Source organism: Lates calcarifer, linkage group LG17, assembly GCF_001640805.2.
Source record: "Lates calcarifer isolate ASB-BC8 linkage group LG17, TLL_Latcal_v3, whole genome shotgun sequence".
NCBI lineage: Eukaryota > Metazoa > Chordata > Actinopteri > Centropomidae > Lates > Lates calcarifer.
Window position 1 is genome coordinate 12,203,235 of NC_066849.1, and position 15,075 is coordinate 12,218,309.

A 15,075-nucleotide genomic window follows, 5' to 3' on the forward strand; every position below is an offset into this window, starting at 1 on the left:
TAGCAAACAATACAGGTACGGCAATACTGAATTCCTTTGATGCAAATGGTACAATCAAAGTAATAGTTTGGCATTAAAAATATGCTTATTTGCGATCTCACAACTGCCCATGAGAAACAGCAGAGGAACTCAAGACTCCAAAAAAAGTCTGGTATCTAAATCCCCCATTAAATGGTAAGTTGACATTTTAATACTTCAGCTTGTATATAGATTAAACAAAACAATATAGAACATGTTAAGTAGCAAGGTTACATTTAGACAGAACTAACTCAGTGCAGGCTGTAGCTTCATATTTACCATACAGACATTAAAATGGTATTGATCTTCTGATTTAACTCTTGGCATGAAAAGAAAGCGGATTTGCCAAAATGTTGATCTATACCTTTAACAAGGTACCAAAGTAAATGAAAAAAATAAAAATAAAAATAAAAATAATCTTGAAGTAATTTGGATGTGGTTGTATCCACTGAGTCCACAAAGTTCAACTTCTCCTAACTTTTCCAACACAAATACAATATGATGGAGGCAGAGGTATCATCATCACTGTATAAAAACCATAACAAAGTATTTTCCATGATGAAAAGTGATTAAAAATAAAGAGTCACTGTATTTTATTCTTATAATAAAGGAACATGACGAAAAAAATGACAAAAAAGACGAGAGGTTTGTGCTGATAGAATAAAAGTCTGGATTTATTTCTGTTTATCTATACATTAGACAGGTGTTCCTGAATGCAGCAAGAGAAAAAAACACAGAACAGGATGCTAAGCGTCAAAGAGTTGCTCGCATAGCAGAGGTGTGGCCGGTTTAGCAAAGACATGTACACTCTCTATCGCATATACTTCTAACATTTTCTGTAAATGTAGGGTTGTGCCTCTGGGAGGCTAAAGTAGGGTGAGGGAGTGTTTACTGCAATAGTCTTGAAATCCTTTTCACATTATCATACCAGCTGGAAATACTCAACACAGTAAAAACCCTGTCTTTCCCTAATGATCATTGTAATGCAGTTACAACAGACAGGTATATACCGAAGCAGCCCTGTATAGTTCAGTTTAGTTAAAACTCCATGAGTGTGAAAATGTAGCAATAGTTCTGTACGGATTTGTCATGTCGCCATTTATCCCTCCCCATCTCAAGGCTGCGCAGACACATTCAAAGGTTTGAACGCTCTCCAGTTATAACTTTCCCTGGCTGGTCCCTCACCCTAACAGTGATGTGGTACCAGGTGATTACAACTCAACACCTGCATAGGAATTCAGTTACACACAAAACTCTCTGGGTCAATTCCCTGGACCAGAGCAAAGCTTACAATTGAACCATTATGAAAACAGTCCAACAAATGGCTTAAGTGCTTCCAATGAAACCAACTCCTGTGTATTTGAAACACACACACACACACGCTGCTCACAGTAGAGAGGAATTCCCCAGCAACATTTCATGTTCGCAGACATGATCGGAGGAAAAAACAAAAATCACAAGAAAACCAAATACATACATACTGACAGAGTACAACTCAACATACTGCAAACACTTTGGCGCAGAAAAGATTCCATTGGTGTCACTGCAGGGGGTAAAATTAAATATATTGCACTCTTTTGAATAATTGAGCCAAATCCAGACACTGTATGATGCTGTATCTATGACTCTAGCTCACAGTAAGTCAATCATGAGCAAACTGCTACACTAAATTCATATTTTTAACACAGAAAAATACATTTGAGTTATTACAACTATGGGGGGCAAAGAGATACAAGTGGGGAATCACAGATTAAAACTGTAACTAGATAAATATAATCATTCCAAAACTGGTAGGTTGAAACTAACCAACAGTCTTTGTGATTTTACCCTGAAGACTGTCAGTGATTTAAATAATATTTCTGACAAATTTCATTTTCAACCAGATGAATATTGTATATTCCCAGAACCAGAACTACCAATGGAACCCCTCTTCTGTAAAACAAACTGCACTTAGCTTTGACTTAAAAAGAACATTTAGAAAACAAGAACAGTTTCTTTTTTTCTTTCTTCCTCTTTTTAAATTTTTTTTTTTGCTGAGGACCTCTGCTACTATGAAATATACTGCCCAGTCCAACTGAGATTTCCTTAATGACAACCTGGCATGCAACCAGTGAACAGTGGTATCCTTTAAATTTAACGGTCATCTGAGTATGAGCTAATAATCATGTACTACGTAGAGTGTAACCTGATCTAACCATTAAAAATGCATATTTCTGAAAATACACTGCAACAAAGTAATATCGGTAGACAACAGGTGCTAGAAGCAGATGCATCCATTGAAAATCAGCAAGTTCTGAGGTACTTCCGAAACTCACAGCTGAGGATATAATCACTATCTACAATATTTGGATGGATAGCATATAGTTGATACAGTAATAGCAGGGTTTATCGGTTTTGCGGAATAGTTTGGCTTAAAATTTTGATTAGCTGAGGGGATAGTGGCGGTTGACACACCTGAATAAAACATAGCTGTATGAGGATAAAAACATAGAAAAACAGCACCATTTGAGGTCCGATAGACAGATCAGTTTTTGAACTGTATGCTGGTAGCACCGTCAACCAGTAAAAATCTCAGAATGCAATACAGAGACAGAACACAACCACTGATCAACTGCACGACATAGCAAAGAGCGAAGATATATATATTCAGAGACGACCCCTCACGCAGACACCCCTTTACAGCAGCATCTTTAAGCAGGTAATAAAACTGATTTCTCCTAAGAATGATATTTGTGTACTGAGGTGTTTTACAAGTTTTATATGCTATACATGTTGAGAGTAACCAGGTATACCTTTTCCTCTATTTTTTTTAATATACACACATAGTTTACAGTCACTGACAAACAAACACCAGAGTAACAATGAGGTAGGACGGTGAAGTTAGATGAAGTAGAACCGGTTTGTGGATTGTATACAAAGTTACTGATACCTTAAGAAAAATATAGGCCTAACAATGTGTTCCTCCCATTTGTCTTATTTTGAAGTAAGTCTGACATTGTATCTGAGGCTCAAATAGTAATGTATCTTGTGTACACTTAGTTGCAAAAACCGTGAGATGAAGCCATTTATCTTGTTCCACAAAGTGAAGCTTGAAACGGATCTCTTTTTCCCAATCAAACTGTCAAAAAGCAACATAAAGCTCCCTCACTTCCGCAGCTTTGACAGGTGTTCACAACGTACGCCAAAACACCAAGCAAGCAAAGGAGGACAGGATTTACTATTATCTTGATACATGTGCATTTTTTAAATCCAGTCCATTTAAATGTCAGAATAGTAACGACCTAGAGGTGGCACAAGAAGAGGATCACAGATCCAGCGAAAGTTACATTTTCTCCCTATCGCTACTTGAGTGTGACAGTGAGAGTACTGGGAGGTCTGGTGTTGTTGCAGAGCCAAACTAGCCTACAGTATCCATTAACAGCTCTGCCAGGTTATATATTGGTGTATGTTACTAATATGTTGCTAAATCCCAAACTGTTCCTCTGCAAGTGACTTGGTACATTTGATAAAGATTGGCCTTGCCTCATAGATTAAGCCAAATCTGGGTTAAAAACAGTACTTCCATACAGCTTTCATCCACTAAAGATGGTTTTAGTTAAAGGATTAGACTTAATCACTCCAGGAAACCAGCCTTTGAAACCACACCTCCTTTTGGCATCAAACAACAAAGAAACAAACACAAACACAATACACGACAATGTGTCAGAATTTCAGCAAGGTTGCTTTGCACAGCAGAAATCTTTTCTTTCTTTTAAATCACATGTATTTTAAATACATGCTGGCGCACGTAAACCTCACATGTTGCTTTGTACAGGGAAAAACAACAAAACAAAAAAACTCAAGGACACTAAAAAAGGGACAGTTTTTAAGAACTCAAAAAATAATATGGCACCATTTTGGTGCCTTAAGATTCACTAAGCTCTGTTACCTTGGCATGGGCCTTTTTTGTGCAAACCCTGCTGATTCCTCAGTCAGCATCATCCCCCTTCTTTACCTTGATCTCAGCATTCAATACTTTGGCTTACAATTACCACTCATTTTTAAAAATACACAAATTATCTCTATATAAGTCATATCTATACACAACCAGCATCTTGACACATCAAGTTAAAGCACATATTCCAGTCATCTTGCACATTTCATAGGTAAACATCCTCAGGTTGGTGAATCATGTTTTTGGGCTTGAAAACCAAGCTACTTGATGGAAGATTTGTTGACTTTAGCATGCCAATTAGCCAAGTAAGCCATTTATTGTTCGTGAGGCCATGATGGAGATAAAGAGTCCAGTTTCAACAGAACTATGACTTGTGGACATCTGGTTTTCAAAGATTCAAATATTCATTTTGGAAGTATTAAATCTATCAAGCTTGTTATGGAGCATTGGCATGTCAGGGGCATATCTGACTGATAAAAACAAAAGTATATGCCATAACTCATTCGTGCCATAAAGGGAAAAAAAAAAAAAAAAAAAAAAAAAAACATTAAACCAAAAATGTTCTAAGGTGCTTCATGATAATACAATGATTGTTAGGCCTTAATCTATATAGACATTTAAAAAAAAAAAAGGACGAATACCACAAATACATTTCTTTAAGATTGAACAAATTGCCCAGAAGTTTAAAGTGCATTCAATGTAAATGATTTGTGTCAATCTAACTACTGCTTCTCAATTGCTGAAGTACAATGGTTTAACAATATTGATTTTCATTTTACTGTGGCAGATCATTAGAAGGTAGATTCCAAGTGAGGCTTATCAAATATCACATGTTGTGAATGTAGCTTAATGTATGGGCTCTTTCAAAATATTACATTAAGGAAAGTTTTGTCTCTCTTGTTCCACAGAGATTACTTTGGCTAAGAAAGGGAGATATCTTTTTCATTTGTTTGTAGATTCCACTGATCTACATTTGGATACAATATCAAGCTTAAAGCCAACAATTCATATGAAAATAAACAAAAAAAATATAGAGAAGTGTAAAAAGAAACAACAAATTGACAGGTAACGTGGAATTACGACAAAAATTAAACCAAAACATGACCAGAACCTTTACAACTGTAACATGTAACATGACTAGAAACTGAAATATCCATGTTTGGTGGAAAAAAAATTAAAAAGATGTGTTTTATGTACACTAAAATATCTCCACAACATAAGGTAGCTTAACAAAAGGCTGATCTGAACTTTTGAAATAACAAAAAACCAAGACAGACAAAATGATAGAGAGAAATAAATCAACCGACAAACGAGAATCTAGAGTGTGAAGAGGATAAAGGCTTGATGGGCAGCTCTGCAGCAGATTCACAGTTAGCCACAGCTAGGTCACAGTTGAGATTTCAATCTGCAGCATTTAGTTCCAGCCTGCAGACAGCCACACAAACCATTTTGGATCAAAACAATGAAACAACTGGAGAGGAAAAAAACAAAAAACATACAAGAAAAAGAGGACAGTTTTCAAAGTTCTGATGGCATAGCTCAGAGGAAGCTGTCACTGGAGCGACCTTACTTTGTTCCCCAGTGGCGTGGCTTAAAAAAGAGGGGGTTATTATGGGGTTCAGCAGGCCCAGACAACTTCAACAGCACAACAGTTTTTCAGACAGCTTTACCCACAGCTAACACTGCTTCCACAAGAAGATGACCTGAACCGTGCAAAGCTGTACTCTGATTTTGCTCCCCACGTTGTCCCGCACAGCCCAGCATCTTTTACCAGGAGGGGAGGGTGACAGAAAATAGCCTGGCTCAGCTCAACTTAATGGTGTGAATCACACAGAAAATAGTACCTAGCCACCTCTTACATTCTCACAGCAAAGTGCAGGTGAAGCTTCATCACTTCAGCTTACTATACATGTACAATCACAGCTTACTAGAAAACCCAGGGGCATACTAGTCCCTGGTGATTGCCAAATCCATTTAAGGCCTTTCTAGGCATCAATGTGCCTGTACCACTACAACCCATTAAACAGTCAAGTCGTCTCAAAGTGACATGTTTGATTAAGAGTAACACAGGAATATGCCACCAAAACCTTTCCTTGTGCGCTCTTAGTGATGGCAAATGTTCATAATTCAAAGGTCAACATATAAAACAAAACAAATATAGCACTCCATAGACTCTTCATTAGAATCATACTTCCCATTAAATCTCTGTAAGCCCTCTTTTTAATAAAGTGATGTGTTGTGATTAACCTACACTTAAAGGGGGAGCACACACATAGTTCATCTCTTGGACCAACAGAATCTCTGTTGCAAAATACAATATGGCTGTTACCAATTAAGACTTTTGAAGGCATGTGAGACACTGACATCTCGTTCTATGCATTAAGTACCAACAGCAAACACCAAGAAACTGCATGGATAGTCATCAAAACCAACTGTTCACATGCCTAAGATCTAATGCAAGCTAGCATCATCATCTTTATAGCATCAGAAGACTTCGTCTAGGGAAACAACCTCTTACTTTTTAAAAGTTTAATGACTCAAAATTATGTTCTGACACAGAACAATAAATTAATTTAACAAACACATCTAATCTCTCCTTTGACACAAATGCACACACCTCAAGAAACCATGTTTCTGTACCAATTCCACTGTAAAGCTTATAAAAACACTCATACCAGCTCATATCAAACTAGTTCACATGTGTTCAACTTCTGACTGGTGGGTAAAGCTGTCTGTCAGCTAATGAGGAAACTGGGCACTGAGGAAGGTAATGGTTGTTCTACAGGGAGCTGGGAAGGGGTGTATTTGTTTAAACAATTAACATAATGACCAATCCAATGTGTCAAAGGAATATAACCGCTCCTGAAACTCTGACAAACATTCCCCAAACACCCATATCAAGTCCCCTAAATATCCTGCGGACCACGGGGAGGCAGAAGGCGCTGGTGTGACAACAGTTGATGTTGACTACATGCCATCGTAGGTGAAGTTCTCCATCTTGACTGTTTGTCTGATGAGCAGCTTGGACTCCCGCCGCTCCTCGTTCTTGATGGACTTGTTGATGTCCATTATCTTTTCACAAATGTATTTGTTCACTTTGGATAATCTCTGCGTAATCTCTGCGCTGTCGGCTGTCTCTTGAGACACTCTGTCGTAGAGACACTCTGAGGAAGGAGTGAGCGTTAGCAGTGAGACTACACCGAGTGAAAAACAGCTGATGTTATCTCTGGTGTCTAATGATTATCATTCATGATTGAAAGCTAATATGAGCAAAGAAAATCATTTGTTCTGTACCTGGTATTTTCCAACTTGTCTCATACAAGAGGTCCTTCAGATCAAGGATTCATCATCTCTCACAGTTTTGATTTCATGGGTTTAAACCTCAGGTCTAAGTAAGAACCTTACCTCTGACGATTTTCAACTTGCTGGGCGACAGCGGAGGTTTGGGCAGGGCATCTTTTTTCTTTTTGGTGGCCACTCCTGTAACACTACGATTTTTGAGGGTTTCTGTGCCCCAGATCATTACAGCCAGGTTCTTTGTGAACTTGGAGTCTCCCTGGGTCCGCTGCAGCTGGTGCCACTTCTCCTCCTCCACCCAAATTCCACCACCGAGGTGTACCTGCACAGAGGAGAGGTGTAAACACTGTGAACATGAGGATAAAAATATTCTTCCGGTGTTGTCATCTTCACAGTGCACGACAAAATGGAAGCTCTAATGCACTGTGACTATGATCAGCTCAGTTTAAAAACAAGACCAGCACATTGATACATTAAAGCACACAAAGCACTACTACAGTCTCATCTGCTACACACTTGTTTGCTCATGCTGAATTTCCAACCATGACTGTCCACTGAAGATCTGTTGGCCCCATCAATGGTGGAAAATAACACACAGTTACCCACCTGTTTAATTAATAAGCTACCTTTGAACAACACCAAGCTTTTATAAATCTCTTTTAAAACTGTGTCGGTTAAGGTCATTTCAGTGGTTTCAACAGATGCAACAATATCAGACTTAAGTAGTTAAAGTATTACTGATACAGTTACAGTATCACTGAGTGAGGAAAGAAATTTCATTTAACGCCACTGATGCTAAAACAAAATGCATGTGACCACCGACCAAAGACGTCTACAGACAGAGAGGAGGAGAAACAAACTAAACATAAAACTAATTTGGTATCATATTTGGAGGCATCAGTTTTAACTGTAAAACAAAACATTTACATATATTGTCAAACACAATTCTACATTTTATCCCTTTGTGACGATTGTAACCACCCACTTGCGTAGGGAGATTTGTGTAAGGTGCTGTGGGATCCCAATCCGGATTCACCAATATTCAATGCTCAAAGCGGGTGTAAAAACCCTCTAAGTCCAAATGGACAAGGCAGATCATAGAGAGTTGTGGAAGAACACATCTTAACCAGCTCCCGCTTAGAACAAATTACAAATCCCAAGAAGCACCACTTTCACCACCTAGAATACATAAATAAGCTCAGGCCACTGTCTGCTTGCAGCCTGGATTACCTCCACTATGAACTCAGCCTGTAGCTCTCTACGCACTGTCACTGCACGTTGCATAAGCCTGCACCAAACACTCCAAGCCGATTGCCAGCCTAGGCAGACTGCCCTGGTCTTCTAGGTGAGCTAATGCAGCAGGGGGCATATGTGACTCCCTTTCCCTTCTCTGCGCTCTTATCACTGTAAAGTCTTTAGGCTAGCATCCAAAAGGCTTTTCCCTGTGCAGCTAATGTGCTTTAGGCCCCCAGCCAGCAGACAAGCTTTTTACTGCCCTCAAGTTAGACAAGATTGTTTTCATCCTCCCTCCCCATTGCTCTCGTTTATCTCCCTCTCTCCATCTCTCCTCCCCCTTTACTACCTCTTTTTTCCCCTCTCGTGCTCTCACTAGGGCTAACCTGTCAGTCACTTTAAATTCCTCTCGTGCAAATAATTAATATGGGGTCCCTGATGTAGGAGAGTTCTAATTTGCAAGTGTTCTTCACGCTTGAAGTGGCTGCAGGCCCCAGAGCTTGTAGTACCAATTCCCCCCCTGTCATCAGAGACAGGACGCTGGTTGAGTTACAGCAGTGGGGGGAGTAAAGAACCCTAACAGGCTAATAAACACTGATGATTCTGGCTGGGCTTGCAGGAACAATAATAATCTTCTCAACCTTGTTTACCTGCTAGGGTAGGGCAGCCGGGGGGAAAGGACTGATCAACTATGACGGCATGTTCCCAGGTTCATGGGTGTTAAGAGGAAATACAGCATTTCCAACAAAATCAGACTACTTCCCACGGTCACCCGCAGGCAAAGAGCCAGATTTACAGAGAGAGGGAACTGAAGGGTTTAGGATTCTCAAAGGGTGACGGAGGTTACTGAGATTATTTACAAGTTAAGGTTTAAAAGGCCTTATTTGTAATGTAACATTTGACCATATACAGTACATTTATACTGAAATATATCATTTGAGAAGTGGACATATAAATGAAAACTAAGCATTTCAGGTGTTTCTCCCCCGATCATAACAGAAAATACTGATGACTGACTTATCACTAACAGGTCTTTAACAGCATCAGAAAACAAATTAATTTGTTGCCTGTTGGACTATGCTAAAGGCCTGTCAATCAACTTCTGAGTGATGGCATCTTTCATTCATGTGTTTTGAATTTAAGCGTCTGGGCTACCCTTTTGTTTACATTTGGATGAGTGATTTTGCCTTCAAGAATAAATGTCAAAAAAAAAAAAAAAGATGAAGGAGATGAGAACAGACAGGGAACATCAGAAAGACCACATGGAGGGTTTGGTAGCAGATAAACAGGCGTGTGATCTGACTAGGAAAAAAAAAAAAAAAAAACAGGTAATCACATGCCAGCTGGAATGGATCATGAAACTCTAACTGAAGAGTCTCTTAGTCTTTTGATACTGACCTTCCCATCGTTGCAGGTGTATACTGTTCTAGGTGAGGGTGAGTAGCTGGAACTGGTGTTGGCTTCCTCTCTGCATGTCTCCTGGGCCTCAACAATGGGTTCAACCACTTCAGCCTTGATTGTCTGAGTGCCATTGTCATGCATAGGCTCTGGAAATACAAATGAGACATTCAAAATTACAGAGGTACAAGCAACAAATTCACCACTGTCAACACTTTAAGTTAAGCTGAGGTCAAAGGCTATCCATCAACTGCTAGTCAACTTGAAACAATAGAGGAGAAATTGAGTCCAATGCCACTGAACAATGTGTTAGTTGTAACAGTTGCCAGTTGCACCTAAAGCCCTATGGTGCTTCTTGCTTCCTGCCTAGGCCCAGGCCTGTGTCTTGAGACAGGCGGTTATTTTAGCCCAGGAACTAAGCTGGCTTGGTGGTTGGCCATGCTAAGCTCCAATGTAGCTGATGAGTTTTAATATCGGTCAGAGCACTCCATCCCCTGCCTGACAGCACCCCGGGGTGCTCTAATCTTTAGCCTGTCCATTAGATGGTCTAGCCAGTAGCCAGGCGCCTCTGTCCAGATCTACAGTGGGGCTGAAGTTAACACCAGCATCTGGCAGAGCTCGAGTTTGTACACTGCTGTGCACTGAAATGACACCACTTTTAATCACACTTACAACAGTGCCGCATTTTATTCAACTTCCTGTATAAAATTTGCTACCTAAGTATGTAACCTACAAAAATCAAACTGCTGGATTATAATCTCTGCATTGTTTTAGTGATATTTATTAAATCTTTTATTTTTCATAACTGTCATTTTCACATCTATAGATCTAACTGCACCTTCATTCACAGAGTATGCAATGTGAGGAATCTCACTTTAAATTTCCTCTCCCAGGGTTTCTCCCTTCTTTCTCATATCTGCGTCATTTTAGAGAGATTAGATTGGATTAAGGAACCATTGCTATTGTGGACCGACAGAGACACTGTATGCGACACTGGGCTATACTAAATACAATAAACCTAAATAGCAAAACTGATCTACTCTACAGTTGAACTGCAATGCTACATGGGGTCTTTAAAATTCACAAAATGAAAACTGCAGAATACTAAGCATTTCACTACTGCTCAAAGCAACTTTCTTAGTGAGCATGTAGGGGATTCTGTCTGAGCATGGTTACTCTAATCACCAGTCTACCTTTCCACCTAACATGCAAACATTAGCCACACTAAGAGGAGCATCTGAACTCAACTTTGGTCTAATTTAGTTCCACTTATAACTGTATATATGTATTTTAATTTTCCAAGGACAAGAACGAAATTTGAAAATTCTAATTTGAAATGAAAAACAAAAATTTGAATATCTACAATGACGTTTAAGTGATATAATCAATAGAGGGATTACTAAATGGAACTTGTGGTCACATTATTTTCTAAACTGTAAAATCACTGCATTGTGTGGGACATACAGTTCACACTCTAATTATAATGTATCCACACACTTCCCACCTTTTCTTACTGTGGCTGGCAAGTCTAGGGTGTAGAGATGTTACAGTCCAAGACTGACTCTCTAATATGTTACTTGAATGTTCTGTGCTTTTGGATTGCAGTTTTATGACTACTGAAGTATTGATACTAACACTACATATCCACTGATTTGACTTTGACAAGACTTGACAAGGCATTTTCTTATAGTGACTCAGTGACATCAGTAGTTTGTATGTTACTGCATGTACTTGGTCTCTCACCGCTGCCCAGTCTCATGAGAAGTACGTCTTGCAGCCTCCTGTTGAAGTCCCTCAGTTCTTTGACTTCTGTCAGCAAGCTGCCATATTCCTTCAGCTTCTTGGCTTGCTGTACCAGCTGCCTGCGGGTTCTCTCCAGCTCCTGCTGCAGCCTCCTCATCTCTTCCTCCTGTTGCCTGTAGCTGTGAACCAGCTCCTCATACAAGACTCTGGGAACCACGGCCGCGGCCACCTCAGACACACAATCTGTATCTACCTCCAAATGCTGTTGTGGTTGCTGCTGCTGGTGATGATGTTGCTGATGCTCTGCGTCCATATCTTCATCTTCGTCTTCTGCATCCTCTCCCTCCTCAGCCAGCCGATCCTCATCCAGGTCCTCCTCGCCCTCCATACAGGAGCTGGCTGCATTTCTCTCCAAGCGGGCCACTACTGCTGCCAGGCTCTTGGACGAATTGGACAGGGGGCGCCCATGGTCCTGAGAAAGGGCCTAAAGAAAATAACAACTGTCAATTTAGCGAATGAATAGGCTGGTGAAATTTAATTTGAATTGTTACTAGTTAGTTAAGACTATGAGCATGAAAAAAATGGACATGTGTGGAGATGGCCAGATAAAATATTTATAGAATTTCAAAAATCTCTTTGCTGCATCAGTAATGAAATGCAACAAATGTGCAACTAAATGAGATTCCATCCAACACTTTGAAGGCAGACCAGATGTAAAAACCACACATCAATCTAAAAGTGACATGACAGACTGCAGATAGTTTGTTTTGACTGTGTGGATCTCAATTGGAACTGGGAGGAGAGGAGTCACTGAGTTCTTCGATGAGCCGCTCAGAGGATTTGTCTGTGAAAGGGCAGCTGTCCAGAGTGCTGAATTTGTGTTAATCCAGCATATGGTAAAAATAGCGTGGGGGATTTTGGGCGTCATCCAAGTTTATGGAAATGTGGCATTGTATTGTTAATAGAAATATTTAAATAAAAGACTATTGATATGTATACATAAACAAGGGACATGCAGTCACAAGTGCAGCCATAATTACACAGTGTTGAGATTAGAATTTTTCACTGAGCAAAATTATTTAGGGTCCTCACTGACACCGTCCAAGATTGTGAGTGAATTAAGTGGGAGACTTTGCTTCATTTTGTTACGATTATTATTAAAAGTAATCTTTGCACCCACCAGGTACAAACATGGCTGATTTTAATTGTGATTATATTATCACATAAATTCATTTTAATGGTGCTATCAGTGGATAAGCATCATTTAAGCGCGATCAAGGGGTGGTGTATTTTTACAGCTTGATACTGGTGTCACTGTCAGTATAAACATAATCTGGTGAGACAGAGTCATTTACCCAGTGCTGCCCAGTTAAATGTACAAACTTGTTTCCTCCAACATAACACCACTTTTGGCTAATTCTGGTGAGCCTACCTTTTTATGCCTGAGTGGCATTCTCTCCTCTCCAAAACTGTTCTCAATAGAGTTTCCTGAATTCTTGATGGACATCTTGGGAATTTTCATCTTCTTTTGCATTATACTGTCTTCAAATTCCTCTACTGTATCTGTGGAGTGCGGAAATAGAAGCAAGGAGAAACTCGTTCAGTTTCCAGAAAGTTAGTTGGATTTTCATAAAACATGACGGCACCTGCAAAACTATTTCATCCATCTCTCCTACTCGGGCCGAGGGCGTTAAATTTTCTCTCCATTCTGCTAGATTAAACTAACTTTAGCACTCTTAGCCTTGATATAAAAATCTAAGCTTTACAGAGAACTAAGGTACAAATCATCCTATCTATACGTCGCTTTAGTGTAACCGACGCTGTGAAGGTGTTAGTCAGGTCGGACCGCTCCTGCAGCCCAGACAGCTCAGATTCGGGGATTAGTGGTGTAGCTTGTTAAAGATCGAGCATAGAAAACGACAGTGAGAAAACAGTAGTGTAACTGCAGCTAACGTTAAGCAAATCATTTCACTTGCTCACTTCAGCACATTAACATGATGCGCTGTCATGAAACAGCCCATAACGCTGATATGTTACTGACAGACAGGTTGCTATTTCTTTTCTGCACGGATGTCTGACACAGGGCGATGACTGCAGCGCCGCATCCCCTCTGTGGCACAAACCGACAGATAAACCAGCTAACAAGCTAACCGCAACCCACCAAAGCCCCGGGCTAGCGTCTCAACTATATCGACAAACTATCTCCAGAAATGATAACAGATCAACCACGGGCTGTCAGATGTGTTTTTCATGTCGTGGCCGTCCTGCGTCCGCACGCAGTTAACTAGCGCGTCAATGCTAACATGCTAACGCAGACCGAATACACACCGAGCTAGCAAGCGTTAGCTACATGTTGTAAACAACCGTTTTGACTGGCTAACGCTGCATGCCACGTATTTAGCGAAACAACCTGCGTTACTCTATCGAAACAAGAGAGCTAACTCTTGGAACACGACACCTTGAATATAAAAATCCGCAAAGCACTGACGACGAGGTATGACTACCACCTACCAAACTTATCTTAGCATATCTAACTAGCATATCCAGCTAGCCACAAGCGAGGACGTTGTTGTGGCTATCAGTGTCAGACTCCAGCTGATCGCGTTTTGACAGATCGGACAAAAGGACCTGCTTTGACACATTTCCGAGTTCCGCGCACATCAACGTTACATGATCGGACAGAGAAAAACAGCACTAAGATTATAAAAATCTGACGTGTTAAAAGGGCAACTTACCTGCAAGGGCAAGGATCTGTGCTTCGCACGGCTGGCCTGCGCTGCCATTCTCTTCAGTTCTGTGAACCAGATACACCTTCTGATTATCAAAATCTGTTTTGTGCAGAGGTCTGAAATCTTCCACATTTGAAACGGGTAACGCGTAGCACATATCGTCTTCAAAGAATCTAACAAAAGCATACATTATTTACTTCTCTTTGGTCCTGCACTTTGGATATGGTTGACAGTTTTTCCTCACAAAGTATTAAAAAAAATATATACACATAAGGGGGTTGGGGATGGTGTCTGCGCTCGGCTACTCTTGCCTGGTCCACATCACCAGGGTTGATCATCAAGGCATGAGTAATAGACATAGCATTAACCTCGTTGCAGGAGATGAAGAGATACATAAGTAGTTTTCATTTATTTGTATTTATCAGTGTTCACTTGCACTTGTGATTAATTATGATTTTAGAAAGTTTTTTCTATTAATTTTTGTCAGGATTAAAACTTCAAGAAAGAACAAGATTTATACTAATGCCAATAAAAACGTCAGCATATTAAAAAAAAAGGAGCAAATATGTTTTCATCATCACTTTACGTGATTAGACACGATATTTAAGTAGGCCTGGGTCATCAGCCTTATCAATTTAGACACCCATTACTCCTCACTCCTGTCTTCTGAGTTCTGTTTCAGGTAGCCACAGTGGGAAGATGATTACCTGCCCGGTCAGATTT

General features: G+C 40.0%; 2 protein-coding genes across 4 annotated transcripts in view; both read right to left on the reverse strand.

Annotated features, from left to right (window-relative positions):
• Window positions 1-15,075, reverse strand: part of agbl4 (AGBL carboxypeptidase 4) — a 252,890-nt gene that overhangs the window by 52,540 nt on the left and 185,275 nt on the right. The gene's annotated exons all lie outside the window — the stretch shown is intronic.
• On the reverse strand, window positions 665-14,687 carry bend5 (BEN domain containing 5). Of its 3 annotated transcripts, XM_018673363.2 has the most exons (7): window positions 14,541-14,682; window positions 14,359-14,417; window positions 13,056-13,186; window positions 11,624-12,107; window positions 9,881-10,029; window positions 7,358-7,571; window positions 665-7,116 (listed from the first exon to the last, which is right to left on the reverse strand). In XM_018673363.2, the coding sequence occupies exons 3-7, from the start codon at window positions 13,155-13,157 to the stop codon at window positions 6,920-6,922; spliced, it is 1,146 nt and encodes a 381-aa protein (XP_018528879.1). In that variant the 5' UTR covers window positions 13,158-13,186; window positions 14,359-14,417; window positions 14,541-14,682; the 3' UTR covers window positions 665-6,919. The 3 variants fall into 3 exon arrangements, with proteins under 3 accessions (XP_018528879.1, XP_018528878.1, XP_018528880.1); XM_018673362.2 differs by having other exon boundaries at window positions 14,359-14,687; XM_018673364.1 differs by lacking the exons at window positions 14,359-14,417; window positions 14,541-14,682 and adding an exon at window positions 14,135-14,332.